General features: G+C 39.4%; 1 protein-coding gene across 1 annotated transcript in view; it reads right to left on the bottom strand.

Moving 5' to 3' along the window:
• eepd1 (endonuclease/exonuclease/phosphatase family domain containing 1) overlaps positions 1–17,493 on the bottom strand; it is a 41,425-nt gene that overhangs the window by 5,096 nt on the left and 18,836 nt on the right. The window contains exon 4 of the mRNA XM_041809962.1: positions 11,003–11,054. Coding sequence (XP_041665896.1) covers positions 11,003–11,054 — 52 coding nt within the window. The remainder of the gene's footprint in view (positions 1–11,002; positions 11,055–17,493) is intronic.

Below are 17,493 nucleotides of genomic sequence, written 5' to 3'. Positions count from 1 at the left end.
CATGTCATTCCCCACTCTCTCTTTCTCTCGTGTCATGCTGTATTTACTGTGTCCTTCTCAAATAAAGGCAGAAATGTGAAACTTTATCCTGGGAACCTTGTAGTGAGCTATTCAGTGAAACAACAGCACAGTTAAGGCTGTTTTTGTCATCAAATTAAAGAGAATAAAAAACTCAGGATTAGTGGACAGCAACAAGAAATATATTACAAATAAAAACAGTTAAATGGCTGAAATCAGATCAACATGTTATGTAAAAAGTGTCTCAAAGGATGATGAGAGTTTATGATGGTAAGAATCAGAGCATGACGGAGGAGATTAAAAGATCTCCCAATGTTGATCTGATACATAAACGCCAACACAGCTTTATCTCTTCGTGTCTGATGAGCGTCTAATCTGTCTGAAACTCATGACAAAGTGCCGCTCACTCACTCTGTTGTTCTTTGTTTTAACACTTGGGGGCAGATTAAATCACGCCGACAGTACAAAACACATTAACAGAAACAACACAGAGAGTTCAGTGAACTCAGAAAGCCTGAGCTGATCTCAGAGAGGAAACACAGGGAGAAAGAGGAAGCCTTCATGTCAACATCACCAAGAGGGAGAGGGAGAGCGAAAATGTTTCCAAGGAGCCGTTGAGCCTCGTCTGTGTGGAAATAAAACATGTATAAAGAAGGAAAGAAATTAAAGGAGTAACACAGAGAGATGTGAAGGCTCTGGTTACTGCTCACAAGGTCTAAATTTAACAGGAGAGGCCCCCTGATGGACCCTGAGGGGGTCAGAGGGGCCCGACTACTGTAAGAGCATTCATGACCTCTGCACTCAGGGCCAACACTAAACATCAGTAATTAATATTCAGTCACTCTCTCTCATTACAATAAAGGACAACTGACGTCAATGAGGGAATGAAAAAAGGCTGGCGATATGACCTGATTTATGATTTTAATCAATTTTCTTTCCTGCTTTATATTGCACAAGGAGTAAAGAGGAAAAACAGATCATGTCAACCAGTAAATTGTTCACAGAGGGAGATTTTATGTAAAAAATAATATAATAAAAATACTTCAATGATAAGCAGATACAACAAGCGAGCTGCCCAGTTATAGTCTGTGAGGGAAATATCCCATTGCCAGAGAATCACCTGAACTTGTCACACCTGCTCAAACTCGTGTGTATTTACATGTTTATAGTGAAGAAAAGCAAATGATCCAAATGTTTCTGATTATGATGAGGGTTTCCAACCAGTTTGCTCAACTGGGCAAAGTCCGAGGAAAGTGGTGGAGGAAGTTCAACAGAAAATCTAGATTTTCATTCACCAACATCATGATTTACAACAAAATACAAATCACAATTAAAATCATCGTATTTTACAACGTACAACGAAGTTGTAAGATCATGAGGATAGAGCTGGGACATTTTGAGAAAATTTTCCTCCTATACAGCTGTCACCACACCAGAAATTTTGATTTGGGTTTATAAAGCATCTGAATGAAAGTTTTTATAAAACTTAAGTTCATTCATTTTATTTATTTATTTATCAAACCTTTATTTAACCAGATAAAACCCATTGAGATCAAGATCTCTTTTACAAGGGTGACCTGGCCAAGAGGTCAGCAACACACGTGATTACAAATAGTACATATTCAAGAGACAAATAATAAACAATATGTTAGAAAAAACAATAAATAAGAATTAGAGGTAGATCACATTTTAAAGTGCAGCAGTAGGAATCACAATAACAATTTACAAACACAAGCACTGTTCCAAGGTCTCACATTGTCTGTCAATTAAGGTAGAGTGAAAGTTTTCCAGTGAAGTATGTTCTTACATCATTCAGGAACACTCTCTACAAACATTTAAACATTTAGTTGCAAAATGGATACACAGTTTTACTTGGGTGGAGAAGGCTCTGCCCAAAAGATGTACCCTGCTGTAGTCAAGCAGCATACTTTGACTTTCCAGGGAGGGAATAGCTGGAAACCCAGATATGGATAGATACATTTATTACAAAGTGTACTGACTACAATAAAATGAGTTCAAAAGCAATTAATCCAAAGTATAAATCTGAATATAAGGGTGCAACAAGTTTTATGCTGTTAAGGAGAAGGCTGGGGTGGAGGAGGTTAAGCTTTGTCAGCAGCAGCGCGGTGCATCACCATTAGGGATTAGTGAGATGTACATCATATTTAAATACACCAATGTGTTGAGAGAAAGAGCTGCGATTGGCTGTGGGAGCTTGGAGGCCATAATTAGGATCAGCTGACTTCTGCTGATCATAGCTGTGCGTGTGACTACCGTGTCCTGCAGGAACTAAAGCCAGGCTTCTTTTGTGTGTTAGACGCTAAATCAATTTAAAGTGTTCATATTTGTAACAATGTTTAACCATAGGTATTGTTACAAAAACTCCAGCGCTTTTACATAAAACAACACTCAAACTTTCAGTATGATGACACTAACAGGCCTTGTTGTGACAAAACAAGTATTTACATTATTACAGAAACATGACTTCTACCAACCACAAAAACCAATACAGCCAGTCTTACCCACCACAATACTTTCACTGTCTGCAACAGTACAATGATATTTCAACTTCATTCTTGTAATTCTAAAACTTTTTTGCCCATTTTTACAACTTCTTTTTTTCCTCATATTTTGAGATTCTAATCCCTTTGGTGTGGTCCTGATACTCTGTTACACTCTTTTTTAAGCAAATAGAGAAATACATTTTTTTTTTAAGTTCTGCAAAAACTTCAAGTTGCCACCAGTATACACAGAGCTCTGATCACAGTATATATGATAAAATGCCAAACTTTAGAATGTAACAATAAAACATGCAGTCTCATCTTGATGAAGAGAACAGGTTTCCTTCTCAGTATACCCTAAGAATATAAATACCCCTCCCTTCAAGTTCCCATCATGCATTGTGCAACTAAAGGACAAACTAAACATAGAAATTTTATTAGTTTTCCAGACACGGACAAATACCAGCAGAGCCAGAAATGGAAACATCATGATCTCACTGATACAGTTTATATTTATACTTTTCATTCTCTGTCTTTCTGGCCTTTTTAAATGGGTTAATGTTCCTAATAAAGATCAAATTATCCTATCATAACCTTGAGCCTATGGTGTTTATTGAATAAACGCAAACTAAAGATGCTTTCGTTAGCATTTGCTTACTTTTGCCCATTCAGTGCTTCTTTTAAAAATGAGGCTCTCTATGGAAAATGCTGTTTTAGGCTTCATAAAATGATTTGCAGGCATTTAATGCTGACATTTTAAGCTTTATAAGCTTTCCATGTGCTAAATGAGCACCACACAGATTAGGGAATTTGTGAACAAAAATACTTATTTAGCACCAGCATCTGATAAGAAACACGTCCTTTTTTGTCATCTGGAGTTACCACACAAGTGGTATGTTGCAGTCTGGACCTTTGATGACACAAAACACGTGATCGCAAGCCAAAGTTATTTAAAAAGCATAAATTGTTGCATCTAATGTATCCTATATCCCATATACTATTCTGATCTGGGATGTTTTCTAGGAATCTTGAGAAAAGAGTGCATTATCACTGAGAAACCAGCTGAACTATCCTGAGATAACAAGATAAATAAGCCAAAATCTCAAGAAAACAACCAGAATTTACTTGTTATTACAGTAAAATGGAGTGCAATAAAATATATGTATGTATGTCCACTTAAGTCTTCTGCATATCATAGATTTTTCAAATTCCTGACCCATTACTGACCCAAACCCATCAGTTGTGAACCACTGCTTCACAGTACACAATATTTTAGTGATTTCTGCCCTTTATCATATAAATAAGAGTAGACTAAACTCAGATAAGCTGCAGTGAGATGTTCAGAGAACCTGGTCCGTCCTCACTGCAGAGTTAGAAAAATATTAATAATAATAAAATGTCTTCACACAGGCTGGAGGTTAAAACCCAATAACAGGATTTATTTTCATTCATTGTTCCCCTTTGGGACCGCTGACCCTGAAAGTGTCCGACGATGGATTACTCTCATATTTTACTTTGCCAAAACACAAAACAGCCTCATAATTCAACCGCAGAGGAGAAAAGTGCGAGCGCAGCAGGCCGTGATACGGCTTGGAGAGGAGCCAAGGCTGAGAGGAAGACGGAGCTGACGGAGCCGGGAAGGTAAAGGATGAAACACTGATAGACAACCTGATAGACTTTAAATCAAATGAACCTGCAGAGGCTGTATTTCTTTTTTCTTTTAAATCCACTAAGAAACATCAGAGAAATGAAGGAGCCGGAAGTTTATTTGTTTGAGTATTCATCTAAAGAATAACCATGGTTTCACAATAATCACGATTATTATGCATCTATTTATTTCACATTATCAACTAATAAAATCAAACAACTATCTCACAGAAGCTTCTGCAAACATCATCTTAAATATCTTCCTGCTCATTTCCAATTCCTCTCTTTTCTTTGATGGACCTAGTGTAACCCTCAGTGGATTGTCAAACAGAGCAGATACAAGAACTTAGGGGAACCTCACAAGTGAGTGGACTAAGGCTGGAGTCAGTGGATTAAGAGCCACCACACTCCAGGAAATGGACTACAAGTCTTCTGTTATACTAATATGGAGCAAAATTCTGAACCGAAGTCATCAGGATCTTCCCTGAGCTAAGGAGAAAAAGAACTGGACTGTAGCTCAGTGGTCAAAGTCCTGTTTTCAGATGAAAGTCAAATTAGCATTTAATTTGGAAATCATAGTCCCAGAGTCTGGAGGGAGATCAGAGACGCCCAGAATCCAAGGTGCTTGATGTCCAGTATTTTCAGTTTCCATAGTCAGTGATGGTTTGAGGTGCCATGCCATCAGCTGCTGTTGGTCCACTGGGCTTTATCAAGTCCAGAGTCAACTCTGTCCGCTGTCTACCAGGTTTTTGAGCACTTCATGCTTTCATCAGCTGAGAAGCTTTATGAAGATACTAATTTCCTTTCCACCTGCCCACAGTGAAGCCAAAAGCAGAAACTGACATGCTGATCATGGTATTACTGCACTTGAATGGCCAGCCAACCTGCCTAAACTAAACCCCAAAGGAAATCTTGGGGATATTGCAAAGAGGAAGATGAGAGACATGAGACTCAACAATACAGATGAGCTGAAGGCTGCTATCAGAGCAACCTGGGTTTAATGACCTCCCAGTAGGGCCATAGACTGATTGGCTCCATGTCCACGTCTCTATGTCGCATTATGGGAAAATTATCATGGGGAAAAAATGAACTTTTTCATGATATTCTGTTTGTTTTAGATGCATCTGTACTATTTTTAAGTATGCTTGGTCATCAGCTGGCCTGTTAATCCCATTTTCCATTATGAGCTAGCATCAAGCTAATGAACTGAGACAATGTATCTCTGAGAAAATGCAGCCCTGATGGAGAATCTGGTTTAAAGCTGGGGCTCTTCAACGTTTTAAAGTATGACCTATTGGCTCTGAGGTTTCATGATCCCCAGACCCCTCACCTGCCATAATACAGCCAGCAAAGTGTCAGCCTGACACAGCCTCTTAACAGGCACTGAAGACAATGTGCAGAATCTGTAATGTAAAAATCAGCCCACATTTAACATTTGTTAAATCCTTAATATACAGGGTTTTTAGTGACTTCTACAGGAGTCAGTATTTTGAGGTTGAGAATGGCAGGTTTAAAGTACAGTATACTCTCTTCATGTTGCATCCTGTTTTTCTTTACTGGTATTAGATTGTTTTTCTGGTAGAGAGAGATCTGAATCTAATAAGACTGATTCAATATAAGAAGTATTAATTTATGTTGTAAATCATCCTCTCTTCTGCAGGTAGAAACCATTTGCTCTGAATAAACCAACAGAAAAATGAATTAGCTGTTTAACTCAGGATGAACAAATGAAGAAAAATAAGAGCAAACGGTGAACTTGGTGAACCTTCAGAGAGAGCCAGAGAGCGGTGTGAAGCTGCCAGCACAGAACAAGGACGGAGAGAGAGTGAGAGCATGACTCTGTTTGGCCATTTGTCCAGTTGTTGTGTTTTAATCATCCTATTTACACAAAGCCTCTTTGATAGTGAGCAGTGAGGCCTTTGAACGCGGCATTAATCATGAGTTTAAAGCCTAACCGCAGACTTCCTTAGAGACAAAACAGACGGAGGACAACAGTCTCAAAGCGGCTCACGCTCTCCGTATGACTCACCACATTACTTTTTACACTAAACATGACCACCAGAAGAGTGAAACACTGACACTGGTGTTTGGATATTAGGGATTTAGATCTAATATAACTTAAAGGAAGGTAGTAGAGAGTCTATAGTAGGTCTGAAAGGAAATATTTTTAAGAGGAAAATAGACACAAGGACATTTTTTAAAAGCAAAAATGTGTCAGAATGATGTAAATCATGAAAGTCTGAGTTCAAATTCAGCTCCATGGGTGCCATAGTAGGACAAAAGGGGACCCCAAATGTGCCTGAAATAATGACATAAATCCAGAGTATTAGTTGCAGCAGTAGATCAGACCCAGTCTGTTTTGGTAGGTCACCCAGCTGGGAAAAAAAGGTTAAAAACATATTAATGTGCAATGATTTTTATAGGTCAAGATTTGTCTTAAATTTGACAGTTCTTCAAAGAAACCTCAGTCAGTGTCATTCATGAGACATCCTTTGTGTTCTTATGGAAACGATGATCTTTTAAGATTGAAGCCTGCACACATTCTTTCCATATAGCATATAGCCACAACCCTTTTATGCCCATATAAGGGCATGAGCCTGCAGGGCTGTGTGCAAACACAGAAGGCAAACAGGAATGAGAAGACTGCTGTAAATTGAGTTTTTAAATAAATGATTAATGAAAAAAATTTCACACAAATGCTAAGTTTAAATTCAGAATTTAACATTTTCAATCAGGTCCTAAATATCCTTTTTTCAGGACAAGCTGGGACTATAAAGACAAAAGAATAAACTAAACAGAAATTAAAACTCGAAGATTTTTAAGTGTGACACACAGGAAACAACGATGACTAAGGCTTATTTGTTTTACAAACTTGTTCTCCCATCTCTTGGGGACCAAAAGGTGAAAAAAAAAATCATTTTGTGAAAAAGCCTTCAAAATATCCACATATTTACAAAAAAGTCCTCAAAAAAGCTTTTTTTTTTAATTGACTGACTGTGAGCCATCATTCAAAGCAATCCCTGTCTGCAGAGACACATCACAGGCTCTCTGTCTCTCACAGCAGAAACCATTGAAGATGGATGAAATATGGAGAAAAATGACATTTGAAATCTGAGTTACTGGTGTGGGTTTAATCTTTGAAGACCCCAGAAAGTCACTTAAGGTCAAGGCTCACTAGCAAAACCTCCATAAGGACTATGAAGGCATGGATATTAGCATGGATCATTAGAACAACACACAACAGGCTGCAAGAGGAATAAAAAAAAAAGGGAGACTATGATTTATGGTTTGAAATTTGTTTAACTTCTTCTTGTATTTGACAACATAGTCTCAGAGGGTTAAAATCAAATATTGCATGGTTAAATCAAAAGTAACATAATTAATTTTTGTCATATTCAATCATTTAAAAGTTATAAGTTGATAAAAACTGCAGTAACATGTGATGAAAATAGCCACTCTAAAGGCTTGTTCTTGCTAGTGGTGATGGCTCTTCCTCACTCAGTCAGCAGATTGAGAGAGAGAGCGTTTTGTCATGGGAAAAGCAACGCAAACAATGAGCACGCCTGCCCGTGTCTAGCGTGTGCAGGCTGTTTAATGCCAGTGTACACCGGCTCTCCCAGACCTAAAATCAGCCCGATCAACCGGGGATTCTTGTTCTCCAGATTAGCCACTCTGGGCTAAAGCGAAATACACATGAGATAAGGCAAAACCTTTTATAAACTTTATCTAAAATATTCCTTTTCAAGCCCTGAAAGAAACTTTGAGTTTAGGACAAAATGAAAAAAAGTCAGAGGGAAAATATTTTCTGGCAGCCTCACTGCAGCGAGTGAAGTCAAAGATCTGAGAGAATGAAACTTTTCTAATACTCTCTGCAGGAGGAGACACTGAGAAGATGAAAAGAACGGCTGCTAATGACTAAGACAGAAGAGAAGGACGCAGAAAACAGGCAGAGGATCGGTGTGGGAGGCTGGCAGGAGAGAAAACTCTCAGTGATGTGGGCTAAAGCTTGTCCAGAGTCAGCTCGTCCTCCCACCACCTCTCGCTCTACGTCCAAAATACTCCACCGCTGACCTACTTCCTTCTCCACCAAGCTCCAGTTTCTCCACCGAGGCTCAGCTGGTATCCCGTTCAGAAGGTGACACTGCATGTATGCAAACAAGTGTGTGGGCTGAGTGGGAATACATCACACCGCCTGGAGCATACTGAACTCGGACATTTCACGGATACCCTGACACTCCTGGAAGACTGCAGTCGACCTACTTCTCTACTTTACAAGAGAGTGGGTGTTTGGCTGGACTTCTTATCTTAGTGGTGTTATTTTATGTGTTTACTGAAACTAGGTGGCAAAGTTTGATTTCTTAAGACTCATCACAATGAGAAATTTATTCTTCGATAGAGCCGCTGAGTATTTGCTCTGATTAGAAAGGTAAATCCATGCTAATTATTTCTTAGTAATCACCTTTAAAGATTTTGCTTTCTGACCAATCACAATGCTAATTGCTGCCAACAGTAAAGAATTTTGAGGCAGACCTAACAGAGCAGCAAAACCTTCCTAAGGCATGATGTTAAGTTTTCCTTTACATATCTGACAGTAGTCAGTGCCAAATTATTTGAAACTAACAGTGTCATACAGATGTGTAATAAAAGAAAAATGATGTTCCCATCAGGAAAGGAAAGGGAAAAAAAAATCATGACCAAGACTGTCCAGAAGGAGGGGAATGGGGTGTGTTTGTGTGTGTGTGGGTGGGTGTGTGTGTGTGTGGGGGGGGGGGTCGGTCCACAAAATCATGATACACTGTGAAGTTAAGCTGTAATGATCATATTTTTTTTCCTAAATAACACACACTCTTATCAAAGCAACAGGAATATATTCATTTATTCATGGAGTTTATAGCCTTCAAAATGAAATAATAAAACCCTTTTGTTGACTAAAAATGGTTAAAAATGGCCTGCCAAAAGATAGGCAGAAAGTACCAAAATTGTAAACAGGCAGAAAAATTGGTAAGAAGGGGTTACAAGTGGCAAACATGACCATAGAAAAAAGTGTAATGCATTTAAAATTGGCAAAAATTAACATAAAAAGCAGTTAATAGAGGAAACAGAAGGTGGAAAGAGCGAGAAAGGGGTGAACAGAGGCAAAATGACCAGTAAAAGTGGCAGAAAGTGTTAAAAAGTGGCAAAATGGGCAGATAAGGTTGTAAAATAGGATTAAAAGAGAAAGGGGAAGAGCAAAATGGTTTTAAAGTAGAGAATAGTGGAAAAAAGGGTTAACAGAGGAAATAGGGGTCAAAAGTGGCAAAAAACGTCATAAAATGCAGCAGAAATGGATATACAGTGCATAGTTAATGGTGGCAAAAATGGGTAAACAAAGGCAAAAATAGGTAGAAAGTGGCAACAATGGGTTAACTAGAGGCAGAGATGTCCAACAACATGGGAAAAATTGGTTTTAAGTGGCAAAAATGTGATGAAAAGGGGTTAAATTGCAGCAAAATGGGTAAAAAGAGTCAAATCAAGTACAAAAAATTGCACAAAACTGACGAAATGAGGCAAACAGAAGTGGCAAAAATGGGCTAAAAAAGTGGTTTAAAGAGGCAGGAAACAACTTCAACATCAACCCCAATAATAGCTTGACTCACTTTTTAGCTTTAAATGAGGTAACTGTTAGCTATAATGCTAGCATCAATGCTGTTGATCTAACACATGCAGTGATATTATATCATGACTGGGGAGGGCCCATTCACTGGTTTTATCTGTCAGCCATATCTGTAGGCAGACCCGTGTACAACACTCTGAAAACAAAAATGATTAGGACTTTTTTTTTTTTTTTTTGCACAAACGTCTTCTCCCAATTCTTGAGGACCAAAAAGTGAAAGTATAAAAGTCTTCAAAATATTGACATATTTACAAAAAGTCATTGCACTTCTTTGTATTAGCTGTTTTTGTGCCATTATTAAAATCAGTTCCTGTCTTCAGTGACACAGAGGGCAGAGACACACCACAGCCTCTCTCTCTCTTCAAGATGGGAAAAAGGAGGAGGCTAAGAGCTTGAGGTGAAAACATGAAATGCCACTTTTATAAGCGTTTGGACCTCAAAATGTGAATTAATCCATAAAATGAAAACAGTGGTTTAATATTTTTTTTAAAATACACATTATGGAGAGATTTTTTTTAAAATAACAGAGTCACTACATTTAAAACAAGCATTGGAGGCAGGCAGAGCTGAGCAGCAGTTTGTCTCCACTTGTCATTCTTTGTTATTGTTTTGACTGAGAGCCCCTGCAAGCAGAATTTACATACTGCATTCAGTTACAACATATTATGTGCCATCTCCACATACAATGGAGATGGCATATAGTGTACAAAAAAAATTGTTTTCACTTCATATGAATCTAATCCGAAGCCACACAATATAACACAGGCCTAGCAAGACTAGAACAAAGTCTGAGACCGATGATCCATTATTATGACGAAAACAGAAGCTGAAAGTAAAAGTGAATTCAGTTCATCCTAATTCCTGACACTTCTGAGGAGGACAGCCTCTAACCCTTAGCAACCGCTGTCATATTTATAGTTAAGAAGACACAGGAGAGCGCTAACACAGTTCAACCTAAATGTGAGCCTGGAAATAGCACACAGTCACACTCAGGAGACGCTGAGGAGAGCAGGGAGGGGAGGAGAGCGGGCGTATTTGCATAACAGCCTCACATTAAATAAATGGGAAACACTGTGAGGGTTTGGAAGTGTATTTTTCAAAGTGGTGAGTCATTTAATTTATAATGCTGCAAATCAAACAGCCGTCAGCGTGGACAGCAAGAGCAGAGAGAGCTCCACTTTACCTTATCGAGAGCGTCTCGATCCAGCAGGTCCTGCACCGCCAGTAACCGGATACTGCAACACAGAGAGAGAACAGGCTTTACATTTACATATTCATTGCACAACATTAACATTAAAGCCTCTAAAGTGACCCTACGTGCTGGATTATTGAAGGAGCACAGCTGTACTCTGTCTCTGTAGTTCATGCCAAAAGCATTTTACACTGGCCCATCAGTATGTAATCAGTATGCAGAGCCCTGCACATATTCTACAACTGTTTTATGTCACTTATTGTAAATATTTGTATGTTTATGAGTCTATTTTTCTCCTTTACGTACAGCACAGTTTAGTCTCTTTTTAGCAAAAAGCTGAGCTGTGTAGGGTCTACTTGTTTTAGTACGGACCGGGAGAAAGGACATAAAAAGGATAACAGTTAGCAGGCTCATCGTCATACCCCCATGCGCACAGGCGGCTCCTGCAGACTGCAGGGATACATAAATACGATCACAGGTAAGACACGGTTTAATGAATTTGTCCAGATTACAAAAACCCATGACATCCCAGCAAAGACAGAGGAGTGGAGGACTTCCTGATCCCCCAGAGACAATCACAGTCCAGATCCACAACAGTCCAGCTCACAGCTCAGTTTACTGCATGCATGCCAGTTGGCCCAGAGTCTGGATCCAATAGTCACTAACATTATGTACAGGGATGATCATCAGTGGACTAAATTGACAGTTCATACACTGGTCAAATACATGAGTCTGGTTGAACTCATTTAAAGAATCAACTAAGACAAATCATATTAGCTTTAACTACAGTAATGTAGATGATGTCATATGTCATTTCTCTCAATATCTACAATGTGGTTTGAAATTAGATTAACAAAATCTCAAGTTCTTTTACCTCATTTTTCTCCACTGGGGTTTAGATTAACTGTATATATACAAATTGACTGCAGCATTGACTGCATCAGTAACAGTGATCAGTGGTTGGGGGGCCCCCAGTCAAACTTTGCTTAGGGCCCCGAGTAAGCTTGGGCCGGCCCTAACAAATTTATTAGACCACCACCCAAAGTAAGGTTTATGCCACAGCCGCCCTAAATTAATAACACTGGTCATTACCAAAATCATTTTTTATGTTTCTGCAATGTTTAATACACCAATATGTGAAGCTCTTTAACCCAAATGACATTTTTAATGCTAAAATATAATTATTATTGTTATCCATGAATTTTCAGATTTACTGATTTTCCAAAAACTGAAAAAATAGTAAAGCACATTATTATTTCTTGATTAATATGTCAAATTATAGTTATTTACTTACATTCTTAAACAGAAAAATGAGTTTTAGTGGTTGAATGTTATGCTCAATCAATTTCTGACTTCTGAGAGAAGCCCAGTAAGCCGGCTCAAATTTGGGTATAAAAGGTGATTTCAGTTTGAAATTCCTCATTCCTAATGGTAAAACGTGGAGAGCTCACTGAAAATGAAAGAGTCTGCATTAAAGCACTTCATGGCGCTGGATGGTCTCTGACACAAATATGACAGGTGGTCTAATAAATTTGTTTAGCACTGTACATTTCACCTGTGAAAGCTCCCATACAAAGCATTTAGGAAGGTTAATACTTTTCAAAAAATTCTTGCAAGGTTATTGGACAAACACTATGTCATATTTATTATAGGCCAATCAGAGCAGCAATGCAAAATGAGGTTGTATGCATGCATAGCTCTGCAATAAACTGACAGGCAAATGCTGCAGTAGTATCTAAACAGTAGATTATGACGTTATGTCAAGAGAAGCTTTCAGTGCTCTTGGTTTAATAAATTAATGTGGAACAATTCTGATGATACAGCTGCTTTTCTACTGCTACATTTGAGCTAATCGCTTCAGCTGTAACAGCCACACCAGCTTTTGTACATCTCAACCCACTCGAAATGGTCGCACACTCATGCTGAGGCCGGTGGGCAGAAGAGCAAAAAACATCTTTTCCTTGAAGCCTTGAAGCTTTGCCAAATGGATTTGCCTGATGACAGACATACTTTGTGAGGTTAATGTCAGAAACCTGCAAAAATCCAATATCCTGCATCCCTAGTTACATTACAGTCATGATATGTCATTTATGGACAAGTTCAAGTTGGCTCCTTTGAGTGAGGGGAGGTTTGAGAGGCTTCTTTTGGTATCCATTTTTGTTGTGTTAAGTAAATAAAAAAGCCAAAATGGTACCAAATGAAGAGCTGTTTTGCAGCCAACAGAATAGCTGTTATCACTGAGCTGAGACATATAATCCACATCTCTAGAAAGAGCTACAATTCCCATCACTCTAAGTGAGGCTAGATGCAGATACAGCTAATAAAGCCATGCTTTCTATTACTAACAGAATACAGCAGATCACATCAGATGGGTCCCAGTAGACACTGCATCTGCACAACCAATCCCATCTGGATGAAGACATCTCAGACCACCTCTGTATGCAGTCTGAACTGTAGGATATTGAAATGTTTTTAGGACACATCGAGTTGTGTCCATAAAAAGACCCAAAACAGTTATAAAACTGCACCCTGAAGATTAAAAACTACACATTTCTTTGGGTTAAATTGGAAGCTTTTTAACACTGGTGGAGTGGAGAGCTGAGAAAATCTGACTAACTCTCTCTGAGGGTGTTCAGAGCTGCTGTCCTAAATCCTATCTGCCAACACCTTCTTGCACGGCGCAGGACGGGCCTTTACAACCCAATAAACATTTATCTGTTTACCTTTAAATGATTTTCCAGACCAACAGTCAGCACAATAAAAAGCAATACATTTCCTGCTCACGCTCAGCTCTGAAGACAAACTGCTTGGCGGTGCACTTTGTGACAGAAGTAATGAAAGCATTTCTCAGCGCTCCATTTCGATTATAAGAGGAGAATTCACACAGTCCCTTAGAGCGAGCCGACAATCTCAGATCTGGTTATGAGCTTTTTATCATGTTAGAGCCGAAGGTGAAAAGTTCTGCTTCACTAAGATGTTACATAAGGCTTTATTCTCTCACAAAGTGCTCCCAGTTGGCATTAGCATATGTTAAACTGATTCACCGTGGTGCAACACGATGAAAAGAAGTTTGTGGCAGAGCTTTGACCCTGTCAACCTCTAACCTACTAATCCAAAATCAGCCACTCAGAAAATCTGATTACATAACTGGCTTTTCTTTTCTGTTAGTGAGGAGCTGCTGCTGCTGCTGGTCAGACAGCAGCTCTGTTACCTCTCAGCACCGTTCAGCCTGGGCTCAGTGACCTGCACCAACTGGACATGTAATGTAATCACACAGGAAGGAGAACATGGACAAGTTACAACACAAATCCTACACATGGTTGTTCACGTCATGCTGTAAAGTGCCATGAAGGGCACATTCAGCCACCAGGACACTTCCTCCTGCAGTCTTGGATTCTTTTAAGCTGCATTCAGGTCACACTGGAAAGACAGCAGGGACAGCTTGACCATCAGGCTTGCCTGTTTGTCCCCAGTGAGTTCTCTTTCTGATTCAGGTTCATGTGGTTGAATATTAAACCACTAAACCACGTATCCTCTACTCAAATTTTTCAGGATCTTTTAAGTCAAAATACTTCCAGATGTCACTTTTCCTGTTAAAGCAGGCTAAAATAAGGCCTGTGCAGGTGGGTGAGGAGTGAAACGTTACCTAATTAATGACGTCCTCAATAAGTCTTGCACACGCACTCCTCAGTTTAGAGTGACCGGAATAAGAATCAATTAAAGCAGCTGCAGATGAATATTCAGGAGGCCTTGGTGAGTACAGTAGGTGAAGGAGGAAGAGGATTAGAGGTGAAAATGGATCTCAATGTGCGGAAAGATCAGAGCCTCTTTAACACATAAGACTAAACATCCTCTTCAAGGTAATACTCATATACAGTGCCTATAAAAAGGTTAACCCCCTTGGATGTTTTACCCTTTTATTGATTTTATAAATCAATCAAAATAATGTGGCTTTTTTGACTAAAAATATTCCCCCCAAAAAAGAAAAAAACTCTTTAATGTCAACATGAAAACAGATTTGCAACAAAGTAATGTCAGTCAAAAAAATGTAATGAACAATTTGTGACTGCATAAATATTCACCCCCTACAAGTCAGTCTTTATCAAATGCCCCATTGGCTGCAATCACAGCCCTAAGTCTGTGTGGATAGGTCTCAATCAGGCTTGTGAATCTAGACATGGCAATTTTACTCCATTATTCTTTTCAAAACTGCTTAAGCTCTGTGATGTTGCACTGGGATCAGTCGTGTACTTTTCAAATCTAGCCACAAATTCTCTATTGGATTGAGGTCTGGGCTTTGATTAGGCTAATCCAGAACATTCACCTTCTTGTCTTAAAATCATTTCTGTGTAGCTTTCACTTTTTGCCTTGGGTCATTGGCTTGCTTGAAAATAAATTTCCTCCAAAACCAGCAGCCAAGAAGTATCCCAACAGTGTGATGCTGCCACCACAGTGGGAATGATCTGTTTGGTGATGTGCAGTGTTTGGTGTCCGCCAAACAGCGTCTTGTCTGATGGTGAAAAAGCACCATTTTGGTCTCATCAGACCAAAGAACTTTCTTCCACCTGACCATGGAGTCTCCCACATGCCTCTTTGGTGAACTGTACTTCAGATTTAACGAGTTTTCTTCAACAATGGCTTTCTCTTTGCTACTCTCCCTTAAAGCTTTGACAGTCAAAAAACCTGGGCAACAAAATGCAGAGTCTCTCCCTTCTCAGCTGCTGAAGCTTGTCCTTCAGAGTTGTTATACATGTCTCGGTGGCCCCTCTCACTCGTCTCTTTCTTGCAAGGTCATTCAGTTTGTGAGGACAGCCTGATCTAGGCAGAATGTTTCCGTTTCTTGATGGATTTAACTGAATTCCAAGGAATGGTCACTGCCTTGGAATTTTTTTTAATCAATTCCCTGACCTATACTTTTCAAATACCCTTTCTCTGAGTTGCTTGGAGTGTTCTTTTGTCTTTATGGTGTAATGGTAGCCAGGAATATTAATTTATCAGTGACTGGACCTTCCAAACACAGGTGTCTTTATACTACAATCACTTGAGATGCATTTACTGAACTCAGGTGATCCCCACTTCACTAATTGTGAGACTACTAGCACCAACTGGCTACTTTTTTTTCCTAAACGGTGTAATTATATTCCCTATGTTTGATTTATAAAATCAATAAAAGGGTAAAACATCCAAGGGGGGTCAGTACTTTTTGTAAGCACCGTACTTCTACAGAGATGGACTCAGTGATGACTTAGGTGAATGTCTGGATGCTTGGATGTGTCAGCCATTGTCAAAGTTTACATAACAGTTTCTTACCACCCTTGTTAAAGTGAAAGTTCAATTAAAATGAACTGAAACTCAATTTATTACCCCACATTATTTAACAGCTTGACTCATGTGTGTGCAGATTTAGTTGATAAGTCCTCTATCAATCATCTTCGTTTCACTTTTTCTTCCAGTCTCTGTTTTTCCTGCACCACCTGTCTGCACAGCCTCAGGTTACATAACAGCGAGCGAGAGAGAGAGAGAGCTGCTGAGATCACAGCACAAAGTTTGTCGCCTCTGAGATCAGTGAGAGCACAGATCCTGTTTTCAGAACAAACAGACCTGCAGACAATAACCCCCTACCCCCCTCCTCCCCTCTGGAGGTGTGATACCTCTGCGCCAAGAGAGAGAAAGAGAGAGAGACGCTGAAGCCATTTTTCCCACATGTGCGCCTGAAATTTTCTAGGAAACTAAAGGACATCCTGCCCCTGAATTTCCCTGGGGTACTCCTTCACATACATCCCTTTGACACACAGTGAGGTGCTCTCGACCTGTCGCCATTACATTACCACATCCTCCTGCTTATTTTTCTGACAATATGTTACCATGCACAGTGAAGTCCAGCAATGAGATGGTCTCAACCAGTATAAAAGCACCTGGGATGGACTGGTTTATTGAGGACAGCATGTCCTACTCCACTATGTAAGGCAGCAATATATTCTTCCCTCCAGGCAGTTATGAGAGACGTTCATCCTGTTGACCTTGCTAACGAATTTTCAAGCAGGCTGAATCCCACATCCACACTTACAGGCTTAGAGACTTTGAGGCATGTTCCCAGGAGTGTGACCTGCAAATTCCACACACTTTTATCCAACAGCACAGTGTTTTTACACCTTCACACGGATATGACTGAAGACTTTACTTGGACTTGTCTCTTTAAGATTTTACACCCAACTCAGATAAGAGGTTTGACACTCCTGCCAAATAATTTTTATTTTGTACTTCTCTTGCATTAACAATAGGAGTTGAATGCCATTTCTTACATTCATGCATTACCCTCTGTGTCTGCAGAACAAGCCGACAGGTTGGCACATCCCTTGCAGCTGCCACAGATGGGCCAGTTTAAGGCATATACGATACAGGTGGTCACTTCAGGTGCCATGTTCAAGAGGAGTGCTTCCTAAGATTATAATAAAAGGTGCAGTAGTGCAAAAAAGGACAAG

The sequence above is a fragment of the Cheilinus undulatus genome, linkage group 16 (assembly GCF_018320785.1).
Source record: "Cheilinus undulatus linkage group 16, ASM1832078v1, whole genome shotgun sequence".
NCBI classification, from domain to species: domain Eukaryota; kingdom Metazoa; phylum Chordata; class Actinopteri; order Labriformes; family Labridae; genus Cheilinus; species Cheilinus undulatus.
The sequence above is the reverse complement of the archived record's forward strand: the minus strand, read 5'-3'. Positions and strand labels throughout refer to the sequence as shown.